This window comes from Astyanax mexicanus, chromosome 15 (genome assembly GCF_023375975.1).
Source record: "Astyanax mexicanus isolate ESR-SI-001 chromosome 15, AstMex3_surface, whole genome shotgun sequence".
NCBI lineage: Eukaryota > Metazoa > Chordata > Actinopteri > Characiformes > Acestrorhamphidae > Astyanax > Astyanax mexicanus.
Window position 1 is genome coordinate 32509814 of NC_064422.1, and position 19920 is coordinate 32529733.

General features: G+C 37.2%; 2 protein-coding genes across 7 annotated transcripts in view; both read left to right on the top strand.

The window, feature by feature from the left end:
• Positions 1-5312, top strand: part of tdrd1 (tudor domain containing 1) — a 43609-nt gene extending 38297 nt beyond the window's left edge. For 3 of the 4 annotated variants that reach the window (XM_022668965.2, XM_007259262.4, XM_022668966.2), the window contains exons 15-26: positions 564-812; positions 922-1041; positions 1143-1250; positions 1327-1497; positions 1668-2015; positions 2279-2398; positions 2650-2766; positions 3535-3702; positions 3809-4135; positions 4698-4775; positions 4861-4901; positions 4987-5312. In XM_022668965.2, the coding sequence (XP_022524686.2) occupies positions 564-812; positions 922-1041; positions 1143-1250; positions 1327-1497; positions 1668-2015; positions 2279-2398; positions 2650-2766; positions 3535-3702; positions 3809-4135; positions 4698-4775; positions 4861-4901; positions 4987-5049 (1910 nt within the window). In that variant the 3' untranslated portion in view covers positions 5050-5312. The remainder of the gene's footprint in view (positions 1-563; positions 813-921; positions 1042-1142; positions 1251-1326; positions 1498-1667; positions 2016-2278; positions 2399-2649; positions 2767-3534; positions 3703-3808; positions 4136-4697; positions 4776-4860; positions 4902-4986) is intronic. The other variant, XM_022668967.2, reaches the window with a different exon arrangement.
• Positions 5313-6227: 915 nt separating this feature from the next.
• Positions 6228-19920, top strand: part of vwa2 (von Willebrand factor A domain containing 2) — a 33405-nt gene continuing 19712 nt past the window's right edge. For all 3 annotated transcript variants that reach the window (XR_007424418.1, XR_007424419.1, XM_007259270.4), the window contains exons 1-5: positions 6228-6334; positions 12267-12328; positions 15872-15946; positions 17820-17953; positions 18074-18183. Coding sequence is in view for 1 of the 3 variants with exons in the window: in XM_007259270.4 (XP_007259332.3) it covers positions 12277-12328; positions 15872-15946; positions 17820-17953; positions 18074-18183 (371 nt within the window). In the remaining 2 variants the exon portion in view is untranslated. The remainder of the gene's footprint in view (positions 6335-12266; positions 12329-15871; positions 15947-17819; positions 17954-18073; positions 18184-19920) is intronic.

Here is a 19920-nt window from a genome sequence, read left to right on the forward strand (position 1 = left end):
AAATGTATGGGGTTCACAACTTCTAGACAACTAGTTTAACCCTCCTATTATTTTGGGGTCAATTTAAGCCCATTCAATGTTTAACAGCTTTTATATAAAGTATTCAATTTGTTTTATTTACTTTTTATTCAATTACTTTAATTAACATGATATTTTATTCTATGTACTGTTCACATGAACATCATTTTTTTAGTGTCAATTTGACTCCAGGCTGTTTTTGCTGTATAAAAACATAAAAATACTATAATTTAACACACAGTGGTTTTGAATGATGTGAAGACCCTTATGACATGCATTTTTATTTGTGAAAACAGGAGGGTTAAGTAGAAGAAAGTAAGGCAGTGCCATTTTAAAAATTGGAGCACTGCCATCTCTGTTGATTTAAAGTCTCTACACAGATGTCAGTCAGACTTCTCTTTTTTTATGCAGTTTGGTAATAAACATGTTGTTCAAGAAATGACCAGGTTAGCACCGTTGATATTAACAAGGTGAAATTATTTAATCTGTACTGAACTATGAACTTTTTTTTATTATTATTATTATTATTATTATTATTGCTACAGGTATTAAGCCTACCTCTGAAGCGTGGTCAGAGGAAGTGATACTGATGCTGAAAAGACTGGTTTGTAACCGTTTCATCCAAGTGGAAATTCTCGGAGAGCGAGATGGAATGGCTCTAGTCTCCATGGTTGACGAGTCCAGTGATCCTCAGACTAATATAGCTGAGATGCTGGTTGCTACAGGTTATGCTGCTGTGGGAAATATGGAGACAGTAAAAGAAGCAACTAAGGAGGTTGAGTCCAAAAGCCCTGGTAAGTCTAATCTGTATATGAAAATATTCATTTCTCAGTTTAGTTTTGACACTGTGAGCTGTTTTTGCTGAATAATGTATGTGAGCCCTCTTGTGTCTAAATTGTCTAGCTGTCGACAAGTTGGAGTGGACTTGTGCTGAACTTCCCATTGATGGCCATGAGGTGGTGCTGGTGATCAGCGTTCTAGAAAATCCTGGTGAATTCTACTGCTATAATTATAGTACAGAAGGTATGTTTACTGATCTGCTCAATTGTTTTACTGCAGTTTTATTCTGTCTGCATTAATGAGTCAGGTGTAATGGATGTTCCTTCATATAATGTGATTGGCAGGCTTGCAGACTTTGGCAGAGTTGTCTTCTGTTCTTATGAAGCACTGTGACACTGAGAGGACTCCTTTTAGCCCTGCTGTAGGAGAACCCTGCTGCGCTCTCTTTAGCGGTCAGGCACCAGTCCTCCACTTTACTACTCTTTATCTTTATGTTCATGTTTATTAAAATGATCTTTTTGTTTGTAGGAGATGGCCGCTGGTACAGGGGCATGGTCCAGAGTGTGGAGGGTGAGGGAAAGGCTAAAGTGTACTTTGTGGATTATGGGAACTCCTGTGAGGTAGAGGTGACTCATCTCAGAGCCATTGATCCCAGTCTACTTAAACACCCATTTCAGGCTATACGCTGTACCCTTGCAGGTATGTCCTTTAAGTGTGTGCATCTGTAAAAGAATCAGACAAGACCTGGTATCTGGTATCTGTCCCATGTCTGATGGGTATTTGCCTAAAGTTGTGAGTTTTTTTATTAATATGTTTGAATATTTTGCTTGTTTTGTGCCTTAATCATTTGTGCCTGATCTGTTTTATAGGTGTTGAGCCTGCAGGAGGCCAGTGGAACGGGACTGCAGTGCAGAGGTTCGGGGAATTGTGTATAGGGAAGCAGCTCAGTGGCAAAGTGCTTTCCATTACTGAGAGGGGATATGGGGTGGAGTTGAAGTGCAATGGTCAGGACGTTGCAGCTGTGCTTTTGTCAGAACAGCTTGCCAAACCTTTTGGACAAGATACCAAACTAACTCCCCAACAAAACAAACCCAGCGATTTGAAAGAAGCATCACCTGCACAAACACCACTGCAGACTGAGAAACTGCCACTTGCTGAGCAGCCAGACAGCATCACCGATGAAGAACCGGCTCCAGCACAAGCAACCCAATCTTCAAGTTAATACACTGTCTTTCTAAGCTTGTTTCTTAAATTGCAATAGTCTCATCGCTGGACATGCAATGCCTTGTGTGATGTCAACTTGTATACAACTTGTACGGCATTGTACTTATTTATGACACCAACTAGAGTGCAGATTGTCTGCATGTTCCTGTAAAATCTGATGTTAATGTTTGTACTTTTATTATTTTGAAATTCCTCCGTATTAGACCAGTCCTTTTTGTTCTTACTGTCAGTGATTTGAAATGTTGTTCCTCCTTAGGTGCTTCCTTTGTTTTGGACTGGAAGACAATAGAACTACCTAAACAAAAGACTTTTCAGCCACAGGTGGCAGCAGTGACCAGCCCAAGTCTCTTCTATGTGATGAATCCTATACTAGAAGGTGAGAATAATTCTTGGATTTGCTTTCAGTACAGACATTGTCAATAATACATTTGAGGTCTAAAGAGTATGGGCTTATGGTTTTTAAGGCTAATTTATTTATTGTATTTTGTTCTAGTTATATAACAGTTTAAATACTAAAGGGTTAAACTTTGTTTAATGTGCAGTAATATTCTGTGTGTAGAAGGTATTTTACATTTTTTGTTCCATTTTTAAGAGGTTAAGTCTTTTTTTTCCCACTTCACATCGCAGCGAATCTACAGGTGTTGCAGGATGTCATGGCAGATGTGGCAAAGTACTGCAGCAGTCAGACTGTGGCCAACCAGAGTGTTCCTTTACCTGGATCAGCATGTTGTGCACAGTTTTCAGGTCATTCACACTAAAACACAAGTTTAAAAGCCTAACACTATATTCTATTATTCACCTTATTTCGGAATGCCCCCAAAGTTTTTCTATTTGTTTTTTTTTAAATCTGCTTTAAAGATGAAAAAGAAAATGGAAGTGGGTAGATTAAAGTTTTTAATTTAGTTGCATAATAATTCTGCACAATAATAGTTGCCCAAAAATTATGCAAACACCCAAATTCGTCTAAGAAATCCAAAACATTATATTTACTTTCTTAAATGTTCAGTTTTGAGTTTATGTTCATTTTTGAGGTTTATTAACATTTTGGATTGACTTGTCTAATAATTGTGCACACAGAGTAAAATAATTACAGGTGCAGCTCAAAAAAATTTAATGTCATTGAAAAGTTACTATATTTCAGTAATTCAGTTCAAAATGTTGAACTCGTATATCTCATAGATGTACTACACACAGTGATCTGTTTTAAGCATTTATTTAATTTTATTGTTGATTATGGCTTACAGCTAATGAAAACCCAAATTAAGGGTGTGGGCAGTGCGCTAAGTTCTTATTGTGGCAATCACTGACCATCAGTAAATTTTGCATGCCAGTTGGAAATCAAAGGACCAGAGTCTGGAAGAACAGTGGAGAGAGACACAGTCCAAATTGCTTGTGGTATAGTGTGAAGTGTCCATAGTCAGTGATGGTTTGGAGAGACAGGTCATCTGCTTTATTGTGTTATATCTCAAGCTATAGTGACTTTGGTCTAAATGTTTTGTTTTAAATGTGCAGGTGACAAGAATTGGTACAGAGCTGTGATACTGGACACAACAAGCACACATGCAAACGTGATTTATGCAGATTATGGGAATTGTGAGAGGGTTCCTATCACCAGTATCTTGCCCATTCCTAAAGATCTTTTGCAGCACCCATTTCAGATTGCCAGGTGTGCTCTTTCAGGTATGAACTCTATACTCCAAAGTTAATGCATGTGTACAGTTTAGAATTTCTGGTGTCATCCAGAATGACTTGTTAATTGTTTATTTATATATTTGTTGCCTTCCAGGTAAAGAGCACTTTCCCACTGTCTGGCCAACTGAGGTTCTGGAACTCTTTGGAGTTCAGTTAAGCAGCAAGGTATTCGCCTCTGTACAGGGATTTGATTCTACCTTTAACCTGCTGATGCTTACCCAGCACACAGGCAATGGAGGAAACATTAACTCCATAATTCTTGGAGCCTTGAGGAACGCTCCAGTCAAGGCTAGCACAAAAAAGGTGGCCCAGGAGAAACCGGTTAAGGTTCAAGGCCAATCCGAGGCTGACAGGGAAACCAAGCCTTCAGGACCCACATCTTCAGACACTGAAAAGCTTAAACCCAGAAGTCAGCAAATTGGTATGTGTCAGTCAAAAGATTGTTTGATGAGTATTTAGTTATTATTAATGCATATATTCAGTTGATTGTTGATTTATAACGGGTTCATTTTAAGTTGCCTTCAAGAATACCGAGAATCCCTTATACCAAGAAGGGATGTAAAAGAATGTGCAGGCCTTTGTCACTATCCTTCTGTTACTTGATAGAAATGTTTCTTACAGATGTCAAGAAAAGGCTGCAGTCTTTCTAAATGTTTTAGTAAGACCACAGAATGGTCAGTTGATTGAGCATTGCTTGGTTTGGTCTCAATCAACTGACAATTCTGTGGTTTTACTAAGACAAAATGTGAAAAGCATTAGGTGAAAAGCTAATTGTTTAAGCAAAATCTAGTTTAAGAGCTGTGTTGGAACTGGAAAAACACTTTGAGCTCTCTGCCATAGAAATGTGGGTTATGCAGCCTCAGTGCACAGGTGCTGTACCACCTGGAATCTTTGTCTGTGGCCCAAAGCTGTTATTTAGCAGGGAGCCTTGTCATCATATGTGAAGCAGCAGTTGTCCAACTTTTTATTATGTCTGATTTCAGAAAAAATGAAGACTGTGGTGGCTAGTGAGGAAAATATGGAGCTACAGGCCACTGCAGGTCCAACGGGTGACTGTAGTGGTGGGTGAAAGGGGACTGTGCATAAAAAATATGTTGACTGGTCAGTTGCATTGTTGATTTTCACGTCTGTTATTTCTTTTTCCAGTTCCTGTTTCTTCATGCTGCTGTGATGCTCTGAAGCAAAAGGTGAGGGATTTATTTTCCTCTTATTTTGTGATGCATTGTATTTTCAACCAACCACAAGGGATTTAACTACATTGTTGTCCCCTAGATTGACAGAATCGAGGAGCTGGTCATGCTGCTCTTGAAGCACACAGGAGGAAACAAAAAATAATTCTGTTCTGACGAGGTGTTTTGAGATGTTACTCTGCAATTTTGTTAAGACAATTGAGAGTTAAATTTTGCTTTAAAAAAAGTTTGATGCAAGCTCAGTAGTTTCTAAATGTTTTATCTGTTTGTGTTCACAATTGGAAGAACAGTTAAGTAAATTAGTACAGAACGCAATATTATAGTATGGTTTGGTTTAAAATGTTTCTTATTTCAAACAAGTATGGCTGTTTTAGTTGCAATTTTAATAAATATTGTATTATGTCTTCATTTATGTATCTTGTCTTCTTAAAAATATGATTTTGCTGATTTTATTTTTTATTTTTTCTTATACATTGAATGTGGATGGTTTCTTCTTTACTTGACTGTCCACATGGTTTCAGAGTCATTCAGAATACTGTGCCTTTTGTTGTCTCAAAACCTTTAAAAAAAAATCTTTTGACTAGGATTTCAGATAAAAAAACATTCAACTGCCTTTTATCAAAATAATGTGGACAGCTGAAAATAATGGTTCAGTTTAACTGGGCAGTTCTGGGGACCTTTTGCATCACACAAAACGGTGTATAATCTACAGAAAGTACTTTTTAAAGTGAAGGATCGTATAAATTCTTAAATTCCTGTTGAAAAACACACTACTGGTCAAGAACTCATTAGTGAGCAAGTCTACCAGCAGGTATGTATTTCTGTGGGTTTTTTAGTTGATGATCAGCTGGCATTTAGCTGGATTTTTTTAGCAGGGATCAGGTGTTTTGAGATCTAGAAACTATGTGGCAAGCCTTGTCTTGGACAAAACAAGACAGTTATTTATTTTCTAAATTACAATAAGACACTTAATTTCTTTGGTCAAGAAATGATTTATAAAACATGCACAAAGATCTGCCAGTGGAATAAGACAAGTAGATTAGATAAAATAAAATGTTAATGTTTAGAGAGAATATTCTCGCAACATTCTGGCAAGAACATTAATGTATTTCCTTTATTTAAACTAAGAATATTTAACTTGCTATTTTTTTCATGTGTATACAGAATTTTGAAAGGGCAAATGTAGTCTACGACTGCATAGTTAATGTGCAGAGCAGGGGAGAGAGTCTGAACCAGGATTGAGGGACAGTGGAGTTGCTGAATGGAGCTGTTTGAGGTTGTGGTGGGATGGGATGAGCTGAGCTGAGGGGTGGAGGTTTCAGGTTTGGGCTGGAGACACACAGACAGACAGACGGGTGGGTGTGTTACTGCCCTCTGCTGCTCCACACAGCCCGATTAGGAGCTCGGTTTCCAGAGAGCTCTGTTAAAAGGTAAGATATTTTCATTTCATACCCTGAACAGTTTACTCCCCAGTGCTGAACTGAGCTGGAAATGATTTTACATTGTGTTAGGAGATACGCGGATATTGTGTGTTTACTGAGTGAGGTGTTTGTGATTGAGCGCGGATAACCTGAACCTGTCAGAGTTTGGCTCGGCACACAGTGCCGTGGAGTTCAGAAAGTCTAATGCAGTGAATACAGGGATTATTGGCTAGATAAACGCTTAAGAATAACCTTTTGTTGACCATTTGCTGTATTCTTGCTGGTTCAAGGAAGTTGACCAGCTGGTTTAGGTAGTAAGTAACAAACGCTGTAACGATGCATTTTCAAGACTTAATTTCAATCAACAAATTTATATATAGCATAATGGTAACCTTTACTTAAGCATTTGTAAATTTTACAATTGTGCTTTTTGCTATTGTGTGCACAGTGCAGCCCGTATAGGCTGAATGATTCTGTTAAGTGGTTAACCAACACACAAATTATTAAATACAAACTCTCTGTCCACCTTTTCAATATAATAATACAATGAATAGTAAAAATAAATATAAATCTTTTTTTTTTTTTTTTAAGTTTTGAGAACCAAAAGGCACAGTAATCTGATATCAACTGTTGGAAGACCTCAGGGGTTATCAGTTGGGTGGACTAGTTGTTTATAGGCTACTTGTTTTTAGCAAATATACTTTCTTGCTTTTCTCCTTTAAACATTAGCTGCCTCTTTTAAAGGCTGGTGGTTAGTCTGAGTGAGAATTTGTTCCAATTACTGTTGAGACTGAGGTTATGGTAACCCTCTGAAGTGGTTCCAAGGGCTTTCCTTTCTAATCATCTCCTGTGCAGGCAACTTCTGACTTGTCACACTCTCAGAACAGATCTTTGAGAGATCTCAGGCCAAGTAAGTCATCATGTGATGGCTCCTTATTTCATGGGAGAATAGACCAGGTCTACTCTGCTTTAAAGTACTTCACCTTTAGCTAATATGTGTGTGTGAGAGACTATGGAAGCCCATTTCCGCCACCTGAAGAAAAAAAAAACGTCCTCAACTAAGTCATAATTATGAGATAGAAAAGTCATAATTATGGGATAGTAAGTCATAATTGAGATAGTAAGTCATAATTATGAGATAAAGTCATAATTATGAGATAGTAAGTCATATTTATGAGAAAGTCATCTCATAATTATGACTTTCTATCTCATAATTATGACTTTCTATCTCATAATTATGACTTAGTATCTCATAATTATGACTTACTATCCCATAATTATGACTTTTCTATCTCATAATTATGACTTAGTATCTCATAATTATGACTTAGTATCTCATAATTATGACTTAGTATCTCATAATTATGACTTACTACCCATAATTATGACTTTTCTATCTCATAATTATGACTTAGTTAAGGACGGTTTTTTTTCTTCAGGTGGCGGAAATGGGCTTCCATAAGAGACAGTAAGAGAGAGAAATATTATATTTGTGAGTATGCTATTGATGATATGAGTGGGAAAAGTTTATTAGGGAAATGTGTACAGTTGAAAAGAGGCTCTAGTACACTGTTGGCCATAGAGCAATACATTTTGTGTATGACGTTTTTCTGCACATGTGCTCAGATGTTGCAGCTGGGACTGTACAGCCTGCGCAATTGTCCAAATAAATGCTTGATTGACAAAAAAATCTATCAACTGGGCAGGCCAAGGAAGTGTTGCTAACTGGCAGAGACATTCCTGGGTAAACCTTGCTGTGTGTGGGCAAGCATTATCCTGCTAAAAATTTCCAGTTGGAATCCTTGTCATGAAAGGCAACAGGTGGCTGCAGTGGGTCCAGCAAATACGAATTGCCATAATCATCCCTTTTTATGATTCCTATGGGTAAACTATAGTCTTATGCGATGGCTTTTAATATCATCACCAGTGGTTTGGGCATTGTCACTTCTCAGCAAAGACAGTATTGAAGTGCTCACCATGAGGCCTTCATACTCAAACCTGACTTTTGCCAAATCCCAAAAACCTAGTTGCTCATTTAATATGAAGTCTGTAGCAGAATTTCTTTAAGTGAGTCATAGAGGCATATCTAGAAATCTTGTCAACATCTCTCACCAAGAGGTACACTGCTAAAACAAAAATACCTTCTTTTTTGTGTCACATTTATTGTGACGTTGCATTTCCTGCAATGTGACTATTGCACCTGCGCACATTGCAACTATGAGGGAACTATACGTGGGAGTGAGAATGGAGCAGTGAAACTGGAATGTTCTGGAATGTTTTTCATCCACTAGTTTTGGTACAAGCTGTAATTAGAGCGGGTTTGAGGTGATCATCCACTACTACTCCCTAATGCTCTTGTTGAATGCAATCATATACTCGCAGCCATTCTTCTTAATTTAAGAGAGAGTAGAGAGATGATGAATGTCTTGTGTAAATCAACCACAGCAGATTGCAATAACATGTTAAATTTAAGTTGAAGTTTAGGTAAAATATTTTTTTACAAATAGTATTGGGGCATTTGTATTTGTAAACTCGTGGTTAAATTTTCATCCAAAATTAAAACTGGAAAAATAAATGGAGGCATAAAAAGCGTGATATTTGTTCTAACTGCCATATTAATTACTGTATTGATTGTGCATAAATGATCAGAGATTCTACTCTTCAGCAGCAGATCCACTGATTGTGCCGTTGAGACACATGAAACTCTAGCTTTTGACAGGAATAAAAGAAATCCGTGGGAAACAAGAGCAAAGATAAAAGAGCCCTGATATTCCCAAGCATACTTGCTCACATCTGCACACACTCTCTTTCTTGCATGCTTTCTCTCATAGAGTGCCGGCAGCTATAATGTGAATCTCTGATGGTTATCACGAAGTGGCTCCATAGCAGGTTTCACAGAGGTGGTCCTGTGCTTAGACCTGAGATACTGATCAGTCCTACTAGCCAAAGTCCATAACGACTTCAGACCCAGTGCTGCCTACTTCTGGATGTCCATTCATGGCCAGGAAATATATGTCCTCTTATCAGTGCTGACAGTTCCGCCTAGCTCCCTCAAATCCTCCATACAGAAATCTTGGGTTTCACTTTTACTCTCAGTATACACCAATCAGCTGTAACATTAGTGCCACCTTCCTAATATTGAGTAGGAGCCCTTTGTGCCCGCACAGCAGATCTGACCATTTGGGGCGTGGGCTCCACAAGACTGCTGAAGACGTACTGTGGCATCTGCTATCAGGGCTCACATTAGCAGCCGTAATTTAAAGACTTATAAGTTGTGAAGTGAAGCCTCCATGGATTACATCAACAAGTCTTGGGTGCCAATGTCTCTCTGTCTGTGGTTCACCAGTTGTCCCACTTTTTGTAGGTACTGACCACTGCAATAAGCCAGTCATCTAACCATCACAATTTGGCCTAGGGCTTAACGATAGGACTATAAAACCTCCTATTTGAATTTGCTTAAAACAAATTGCAATTAACAATACAATGAGTATTTATTTGTATCACCAAAAACACAGTATATTTAAATATAATTTGGGTAATATATTTACGCAAAAAAGCTGCCATTCTCAAACAGGTTGGATGCAGCATCATCTCACTAATCCGTTGTGTGTTCTAGCATGCTTCTCTCCTGGCTCAGTGTTTCTCAACCCTGGTCTACAAGACCTGCTGCCATGCACATTTGAGTGTTTTTCCTGTCTCAACATACCCACTTTAAATCAGTATGTAATAATGTTAATCAGGTATGTTTGGAGAAGGGAAAACCTTAACTTCCAGTGTCTAGGTTGCAGTTAAGGTAGGCAGGGTACTCCTGTATTGCCTATTTCCTATGTCAAAATGTCTTTCTAGCTTGTTGGTCACATGTATGGAACAATCTATCTAAGGAGGTTTTGTGGTGATTGCAGTGCGAAATTCATGTGTTTTTTAATTTCTTTACAAAAATTCAGAAATTTTAAAACAAACTTTTTTCACTTTGCTTTCCACCATTTTTTCATTTTACGTTGAACTCTGAGAAATGTGGAATACCATGGGCCACAAAGATACCTTAGTTGCACCGCAGGCCTTCAGGACCAGGGCTCAGAAACACTGTCCTAGCTCATACCCTTAGAGGTTTCCAGAGGAATGTGGAAACAAACACCATAAAACTATCTTATTGTGTGTGTGCTGTCTATGGTAGATGGGAGAGCAAGCCCCACGGCTCTGTGTTGATGTCTGTAGATAAAAAAAAAAAAATACAAGAGTCTGCTGTGAGCGCAGGATGTTAAGGTTCAGGAACGTCTTGCTATAATAGTTTGTTGAATCCCAAAACTGATAACAGCCCTGCTTTTCAACTGCTTCTTAAACCCGGAACCTAAAACCTTTAACACCTCTGCCTAGACATAACACACGTTCTTTTTGTTGTGTTTTTCTTGGGGTTTTTTCTCTCTCTCAATGCATTACTCTAAGCACTACATCAAATGTGTACTAGGTGTTTTGATTGCTATCTTTGGCACAACCCCACCTTTAAATATAGATGAAGGAACATTGCCACATGCTTTTTTTTCGTCTATAGAGACTAAACACAGGTAAGCTGATAGTGTGTGTGTGTGTGTGTGTGTGTGTGTGTGTTTTGACAGTGTCACACTTAAATTATTCAGTCTAGAGACAGAAACTTTATTCCTGTACAGAAAGTGGATTAAATTATGTAGTCATTAGCCATTGAATAAATGCATTATGGTAAGTGTTAGATTTTACCACTAAGTGAATACATAGAAGATTGTTGCTCTAGTCTTGCTCTTGTTCCCAGCTTTTGTGGTTTTGGGTGACTTCGCTTACACATTAAAGTGGAGAACAGAAAAAAAAAAAAAAAACCTTACCTGAGGCAATGGATGTTATGCTTCAGTGAAAGGGTGTTGATGAACTGGTGTTTCATCTTGATTCACAAGTTTAGGCCTTGAAGACATGCACTTTTGACCAGGAGCTGTAAAAATGAGGCAGGAGTGTCTGGAAGTCTGTGTAAGAGATTAATCATGTCAAGCTGCTTTTTTTTTAGGACTTTATTTTTGTACTCTGCTTCAGACTAAGCAGATGCAAGTCAACAATCTTGCCTACCATCCATCTTCAGATTTAATGTTTATTCATTACTTGTAAGTGATGTAATTTACTTAGTTTTCTGCTTTTGTTTTGACTTATTATTGCAACTCCTATAAAAGGCACTGACCTTTCATATTTTTTAGAAAAAGCTCTTCACCTACTTCCACTAACCTGTTGTTTTCATCATTTAATGCCTTCTTTTTTCCTGATTAATATATATCAGTCATGATTTGATTAATCTTTGATTAATCTTTGGTCTCAAAATGTATATGTATCATATTTGTTTCATGCGTATTTCTACTAGAACATTGTCTACATATCATATGTTTGTAGATTGGTAAAGTTTTTTTTTAAGTGAAATATTTCAGAATCATTGAGAAGCTGTTATATAGTTTTTCTTTTTTTTTTGGTTTCTTTTTGGAAACACAGTAATAATTAAAACATTGACCATATACAAATAATAGTAGTTTGGTAGACTAGTTGCTAGAGTAGTTGGTAGTTTACAGAGGTTTAGTAGACTAATAACTCAGATGATCAGTTATTGATATACATTACTGAACTCTGATAAAGCATGAGTAGACTGATGCAAATATTGCTGTTAACTGCTTTAAAAGCAGTGCTGTCTGATGTAACGCTGATAATCGACTTGGAATTACTGTAATCTACATTGAGCACAGCAGCTCATTACTCATGATAAAATTGCATTAAGGGTCCTTCCCTCTCTTCCACTCCCTCTCTTCTGTGGCCCTTTATAGTCTTTCCAGCTGCTCTAGAGCTCATTAGTAGGCTCAAGGCCCTTTTCATGGTCACCACTTCAAACTTGCTGTTTGGCCTTCTCAGTAGATCCTAAAATGATTTCTGTTTATTTCAGATCACCAGGGATGATGATCTTCAGCCACATACAGCTCCTTCTGGCTGTCCTGCTCAGTCAAGGTAAGACGAAAAGACAAGTATGACATTCGCTTAAAGCACAGCTTTATTAACTTGGCTTGAGATTTATTCTAGTACACAGTAGTTTAAAAAAACAGGAATACTGGGTTTTTGGTGGATGATTATTTTTCTTAGAAATTAGAAAAAAAGTTCGGATTCACAGCTGCAGCACAGTTACAACACTGTTAGGTAAATCTCTATAGACCATATTATAATCATATTAAATATGTTCAGAACACTGTATATTTTATTCTGTGTACATATTGCTCCTGGACATGATCGTATCATGAATTACATTTAAGAGTTGTAAATCTAATGTTGTTACTGTGCACTGAATCAACTGGATCATTGGACTGCAGCACCGTAACCAGCACACTGTAGTCAAGTGGTATTAGTAAGTTTAATACAACAAGCAGATGTTTATTTACAGCATTTCTCTGGTCAGTAGAAGTATTTAGATTAATGTGGTCACCTTGGCCACACTGACAGTGCAGCTAAAGCAACAAACTCAAATGAAATCATATGCTGTGTTGGTCAAAAGCTAAGCTCCTCCACCAGATGATTATTAACACAGGGTATGTTTACTCCTAGACGAGCAGATTTTCTACCACCTTTAAAATCCTGTGCCATTTTAGATAATCTGAAACCAGTTGGAAGCAAAAGCTGGGGTTTATTTGGATTTTTCAGCAGGGAATTAAGACTTAAGACTATTGCTTAAATAAAGAATCTTTTAGCTCAGTCAGTTCCTTCTTTTTCTGCTGTATCTTTATACCACCTGATTGCTAAGGTCTGACATGCATGAGGCTTTAAAATTAAGATGTCAGGCTGCTGTTTCCTCCGCACTTGACACACTCCACAAATTATGGGAGGAGAAGAGCTGAGAGGCACTCCTTGGACAGCTTAAAATGAGATATGAAAATGCCTTCTGTTGTAGGATTTACAGATTTTCTCCAGGTTAGAAGAGAAGTTTGTCTTAGCTTGAGTGGCCAGCTGTCATTAAGCATGATTCTGAAGGAACATATGGACTGTGCCATCCAAAATTTATGGGTCAGTAAAATATAACATGCCATTTGTGTCTGCAGAATAGGTGTTAAATTTCATACAAACACTGTGTAATAATGCATTTTTCCAAGATGACTGTAAAACACTTTTTCTACATTTTATACAGTTTTCTGTGACCTTCACGTTGTCTGCTTTTAAAGGAACTGAGGACACTTTGTTTGTTTAATAAATTATATTAATTTCACTGATTTTGTTCTTATATTGTCTCCAAACTTAGCTGATGTAAAACTTAAGCTGAACACCCTTTTTAGTTAAATATACAGGTTATTTAAATATTTTTAATACAACACTATATCACCATAAACAACTTAAAACGTTTGCGACTCTGCATCAACCACATTTTCATCAAATGACAGTTTTCCCAAATTGTCGAGGAACTAAAAAGTGAAAAATGGTGATTAATCTGAAACATTTGTATTTCTGTATAGTCTGATTAGAAATTTGATAAGTATAAAAAATTTCATTTCACAGTATTCTTATAATGACTATTATTCTGGTATTGTGAAGTGGATTTATTATGTTATGTCTAATGACCTCAGGAAAGTTGGTACATGCTCTAAAATATTGACGGCTTATTATAACATTATGTTGGTTTGTGATTAGCCCACACTTCATGGTTTACTCTCGTAACTACAGAACTGTAATGATTAACTTCAGTTTAATTGGCCCTAGAGTAGAACCTTGTGAATGCTCACAAGCTAAATCAATCATTTACCAACATATTTACAGTAATTTTAGGATTAGGATTAATAGCTGAATAATTTGCCTTATTTTCATGGGTGGAATGTGATCTAAAACAGAGATATTTAATAGTAATGGTACTGCTCTCAGTGAATCTGGTCATCATAGTTAATGTTTGATTAAAAAAGGATTTAGTTTGTTTATGTTTTTAAAAACACATATGAGCTCTGCAGAGGGAATCAGAGGTGATGGTGAAAGGAGGCAATGGAATGACGGGATTAACAAAACACCAGGCTGCAATATTGCATCCATCTCCCACATTAAAAGGATTAGAAAGCATTCAGGAACTGACTTCATGACCTCATAACTTTGCCCCATGGGGTTTGAAGCTATTTTCTTTTTCAGGAGCTTCTGCAGGTTTCTCGACTCAAGGCTCCTCACCATGACTACTACTACTGCTACTACTACTGCTACTGCTACTGCTACTACTACTGCTACTGCTGTTCTAATACTCTACATAGGTCACCTTGGAGAGGCATTGCTTTACATGCTATCTAATGACATGTTTAGGTCTTTTCCTCTACCTCACTACATTTGCTGTAGATCACTGTACTGATGAGTTACTTATGTTAGCATTACTAGCTCTTACCCACCGCTACCTCCTGGTTAGTGAACAGGATTCAGCCTGCCAATTCTGTGATACTCCTCAAACTATAAAACACATCTTGGTAGGCTGCCCTACACCTTTAACCACCAGAAAAAAAACTTTTATAGGGTTACAAATATAAAAACTATTAGAAAAGATTCCACCGGCTAAAATACTTAATTTTCTGGAAGTCCTTCATATGAAGAAACTGATTTAAGTCTGTGATGCTCAAGTTACGAACATTGTTGATGTCGTAGAAATGCCAATATGTTGCTCATATGGCACAAAACACTAACAAACGTTTTTAACATTACTAAATTCTGCTGTAGGATGAATAGACTGAGTTATTTACTAAAGCATGAGTAGACTGATAATCACTGTGCTGATTAGTTGTTCTTAGATCAAGTTTAGAATGAGAAGAACAACGGGTGAGCAGGTATTATAATATTACAATACAAGTACAATATTTTTGTCCATATAGTTTGTGTATATATTTTAAAAGCCTTAAAGTTCTATCCAGTGGATATGAGAAGTACCTAAGACTCTCTAATAATTTTAAAACGCTCAGTGCGGCCTGTCTGACCCCGTTCAGAAACAGGGGGCACAGGGAGTCAGGGATGCCCCCCGTCAGCTGTTCACCTGACCCCATTCCACTCAATCACCTATTGTGTGAGTTTGAGTGTGTGTTTATGTGTGCGAAAGGGAGCGCATTGCACAGAGCCGCACTCAATCAAGCGGTAAGAGCGCAGCCCCTTCATGGCGAGGATGGCTGTTATCTGCACGTTCAGTGGGCGTTGATGGAATGCTGATGGCTCTAAATTATCCCTCCAAAAGGAGGCAAGCAACAGGAGTTCTACACTGAGAGAGAGCTCCGCACAGAGCCATGCCTGAGGCCAGGGTCAGCTCAGCTGCCCTTAAATAGTCCTCAAATAAGGGGTCTGTCATTTCACACATGTTCCCTGTCGTTGACTTTGCAGGTTGCAGAGTAATATCCATGTACTAATCTCTAATAGCCTCTGTTTACCATGTCATTATCATCACATTATGGCTGTGTGCTCTTCATACTGATAGAGCTCCAATGGTGGGTGCTTTTATAAAGTTTGATGAAATAATCAGATGAAGTGAGGTCTAAATAGTACTGTGTTCTTTGTCTCCAGTGCTCTGTGGTTTTACGGTGCAGGAGCTCCAGACTGATCATGAAACCATCCTGAAGATCAATGCTGCAGGAGAAAGTGAGTATGTTCTGCTCAGCTTAACATCATCACAAGAGTACTGAACTGCAGCTTTCTTTTAAAAGTGTAGTTCTATAGGAGCATAAAAATGCCAAAAATTACAATTGTTTAGCTATATTTTTATATTTATTTGATATGTATTTACACTACATATATATTTTTACATATATATGTAGTGTCAATAGGAAATACTGTAAACTAGACATCTGATTGTATTTGGAAAGTTTTATTATTATAATAAGGATTTATCGGTAACATGCACTTTATATTTTAATAATATTAATAATATATTATTTATATTATTTTTTTTCTCCACCGTCCTGCTTGGGATTTAATCACAACATTTCAGCCTTAAAAAATAACAATCCTAAATGTCTGAACTTTTTAAAGCCTTCCTTAAATGTAGTTAGTAGTGTGGTAGGGACATTAATGTTGTACATGTATCTGCAACAAACTGTCCTTTTATTATTGATTACTGCTCTATTAATTATCTTTAGCATAGTTATCATACATAAGCTGAAAATATTTTGTCTTTTTAATTAAAACATTCCACTTCTTTAAAAGTTCATGAAGGTTAGTCTTTCACATGCATTGCATTTAGTTACTGTAATTGTTATTGTATTTTTACTTGCGTTATGAATAATTATTGCTATTTCCTCATGATAAGCCTTGTTTAGTCATATCTTAAGCTCATATTCTTTACAGAGAACATGTTCGTTTTCTTTATTTAATATAATTAAATATTTTTTTAATACGAAACATAAAATGTGGCACTTGCATTTCTGTTATATAGTTTAAATTATTTTTAACAAATGTTATATTGATATAGCACTTTATAAAAGTAAATGGGCATTGTGTGCAAAAATAAGCAGGGAAAAAGGAAGCGGGGTGGGGGATCGTTCAAAATTGTGCATTGAACTGTATTAAAAACTGATAAATGAGAAGCTAGCTGTATGTATTCAGTAACATTAAAATATATTTTCATATTATTTTCACACACTGCATGCAGATCTGTGAAAGTAGCTGTAGTAGTAATAGTAGTAGTAATGTGTGAGTGTGTTTGAGTGTGTGTTTGTATGAGTGTGTGTTTGTGTCTATGAGTATGTGTTTTCACATGTGTTTTAAGAGCTGCTGGCATTCTGTTCCTGTTAAATCCCCCACTTTATGACAGGCAGCGGGTTTGAACCTGACAGTTACACACGTTATAATTTAGCCTTCTGACTAGAGTGAACTTGTCGCTTGTGCCTGTGAATGTGTGTGCGCGTGTGTATCAGTGTATGTATTTAGTGGAGAAATGAGCTTGGACTTGCCACAAGCCACTGTTAAACTTCTTACACGTGTCAGATGCAGGGCAATTGCTGTGTGGTATTCATCACTGCTTCCACTGATGCTTACAAAAACAAAAATCATTTCACAGGTAAACTGTATAGTCTTAATGCTGCATTTGATCCTGTATTCATGAGTGAATGAATGAATGAATGAATGAATGAATGAAAAATTACTTTTAAATATTCCACACTAAAGATTATTAAAGAAAGTAAAATTGGGCTCCGTAAAACATAAAAAAACATGGTATTAAAGTAAAGTAAGACTGGTCTACTTGAGAAAATACCTTGATGTGGAAACAAGACAATGCAAAATACTATCCCGTTCATCAAGTGATGAAGTCATGAAGACTGTGTGGAAAGCAAATAATTAAAAATATTTTAATAAAGTGTTTAAAACTGTGGCAAAAGGACTTATAAAATAATGATAAACAAGCTTTCTGATAATTGTCTGCTTTGCTGTGTCTCATTGATTAAAAGCAAACAGTATCTTATTAAAAAAAAATCTGAATCGGACTTGTATGTATGTTCTATGTGTGTATTGACAGTGATGAAGTGCTCTGCTGCTATGGATGTCCTCTTTCTTATGGATGGCTCCTATAGCGTTGGAAAGGGAGGTTTCGAGAGGTCTAGACACTGTGTTCTGAAACTGTGTGAAGCCTTGGACGTCGGCCCTGACACGGTCAGCAAGCACACATCAGACCCTCACTCTGAGATGTCCACAATTCTTTACCTTCAGCTCTAAAACTGCTTATGTGAGCCAGGTATGATGCTTTGTAAACACCTTGTGTTTTTTCCTCAGGTGAGAGTGGGAGTTCTCGTGTTTGGCTCCAATCCAAAGCTGGAGATCTCTCTGGACTCCAAACACAGCAAGGAGGACCTGAGGAAGCGCATCAAGAAAATACAGTACAGGTATAAAACCTTGCAGATCAGATCATTTTAGTACTAAACTCCTCTGCTTGTATCTGTGCTTAATCCTGGTTCTGAAAACCCTGTCACCTGCAAAATGCTAATTGTTCTGTGCTAAATCAGGTGTCTCAGGGTATTGAGGTATTAAGTCATTAAACCAGAGCTTGTTGCCAGGAGTTGAGTAAGAAACAGTTCTAGACTTTTCTTATCCTTGAGTGAAATTTTTAATTTTCATCAGTTTTGTTGATCAGTGCATTGATTATATATTATTTGAATCATTGTTTTTGTTATTATTCGTAAGATATGTCTTTTTAAATCAGACATACTTTTGTATTAATATTTTAACATTCACTATATTTCCTTTTTTTGGGTTTTAGGAAGACAATAGAGTCCATCACAATACAAACATAGCTGCTAACAGTTCTGTCGTGAAACATGAATCTAAAAACATTTTTGGAAGATGCTTCTGAATGAGACCCAATTAATTCAAGAGCACAGTAAAAGATTGGCAAATAAAAAAAAGAGGAGAATCTTCTGATCCTTGGGGTTTGTAATAACTACTGTAAGATCCAAATCAAAAGCCTTGCCGATGGCTGATGGGGTTCAGTTCTTTGGTCAGCCATGCATGCCCACTACAGGAGTAAGACATTTTCACCTTGTCACTTCATGTGACTAGTTTCTGGATTGTATCCTGATAAGATTTTAACCACATACTTTTACACTTGGTAGCCAAATGTGTCTCCAATTAGTCTGACAATTAGTGCAGCATGTGTCTGTATTTGTCCAGATTTAATCCTGATACTAAAGATTTACAAAGTGACCAGGTGTAAACAGTGCCTGAAGTCCTTGAGCTATACTTCAGCTGCTTTATTTGCGTAGCTGTGTAACATGATTCTCACACAAGTCCTTCTGAATAAGAGTGTCAGATGAAGGCATACATGTAAATGAAATGGAAATGTTAAATAAAAGTACAAGTATTCAGTTTAAATAGTACTGAATCAAAAGTGTTTTAAAGTCCTGGTTAACTCTTTTAAAATGTGAATCAGCAAGACATTTAAACTAGACTAATAAATCAGTGTTGGGACAATTGAAGTGCCCTGTAATTGAGTTTCCTCATAAAAGCTGCAAACCTGTTTTTCATTCTTTTCACAGTTTAGTGTTTAGAAGTGTCCACGACTCTGACCTTGGGAAGTGATGTTAAGGATATTGTGTGAAATAACTTGGACTAGAAACTTTTCTTAGTCTGTTGAGCCACATATTCTTTTTATTGTATTCGTACACTGTATTAATGTACATGTATGCTTAATGATATTTTATTATTAAGTTAATGTTGTGTGTTGGTGCGGCTTCTGTGCTCTGTAATAACTTCTTTGTAAGTGTGCTGCCGTCTGCTAACAGATTTACACCCCTGCACAACACAGACAGCTGGCTTGTTCCCACAGCAGTCAGAACATACCATTTGCCCCAATGTGGTGTGAAATTACCATTTCAGATTAGCCCTGTAAAGATATCAGCACTTGTCGGGCTTGCTGAACAACCGCAGCTGTAGGATGACTACTGGCAGCGTGCCGGCTTTTTTTCCCCCTGTCAGTGCCTGCTGGCCAGTGGCAGGAAGGAAGAGATCATGGATTAAAGTGCCATATAGGAGTACTGTGAGCAGACATTGTGGTTAAATCATGGTTTTATTGAGTGCAATAATGTCCTTCTGGGGTCTGAAAGACTTTAGGTTATAAAATTTTA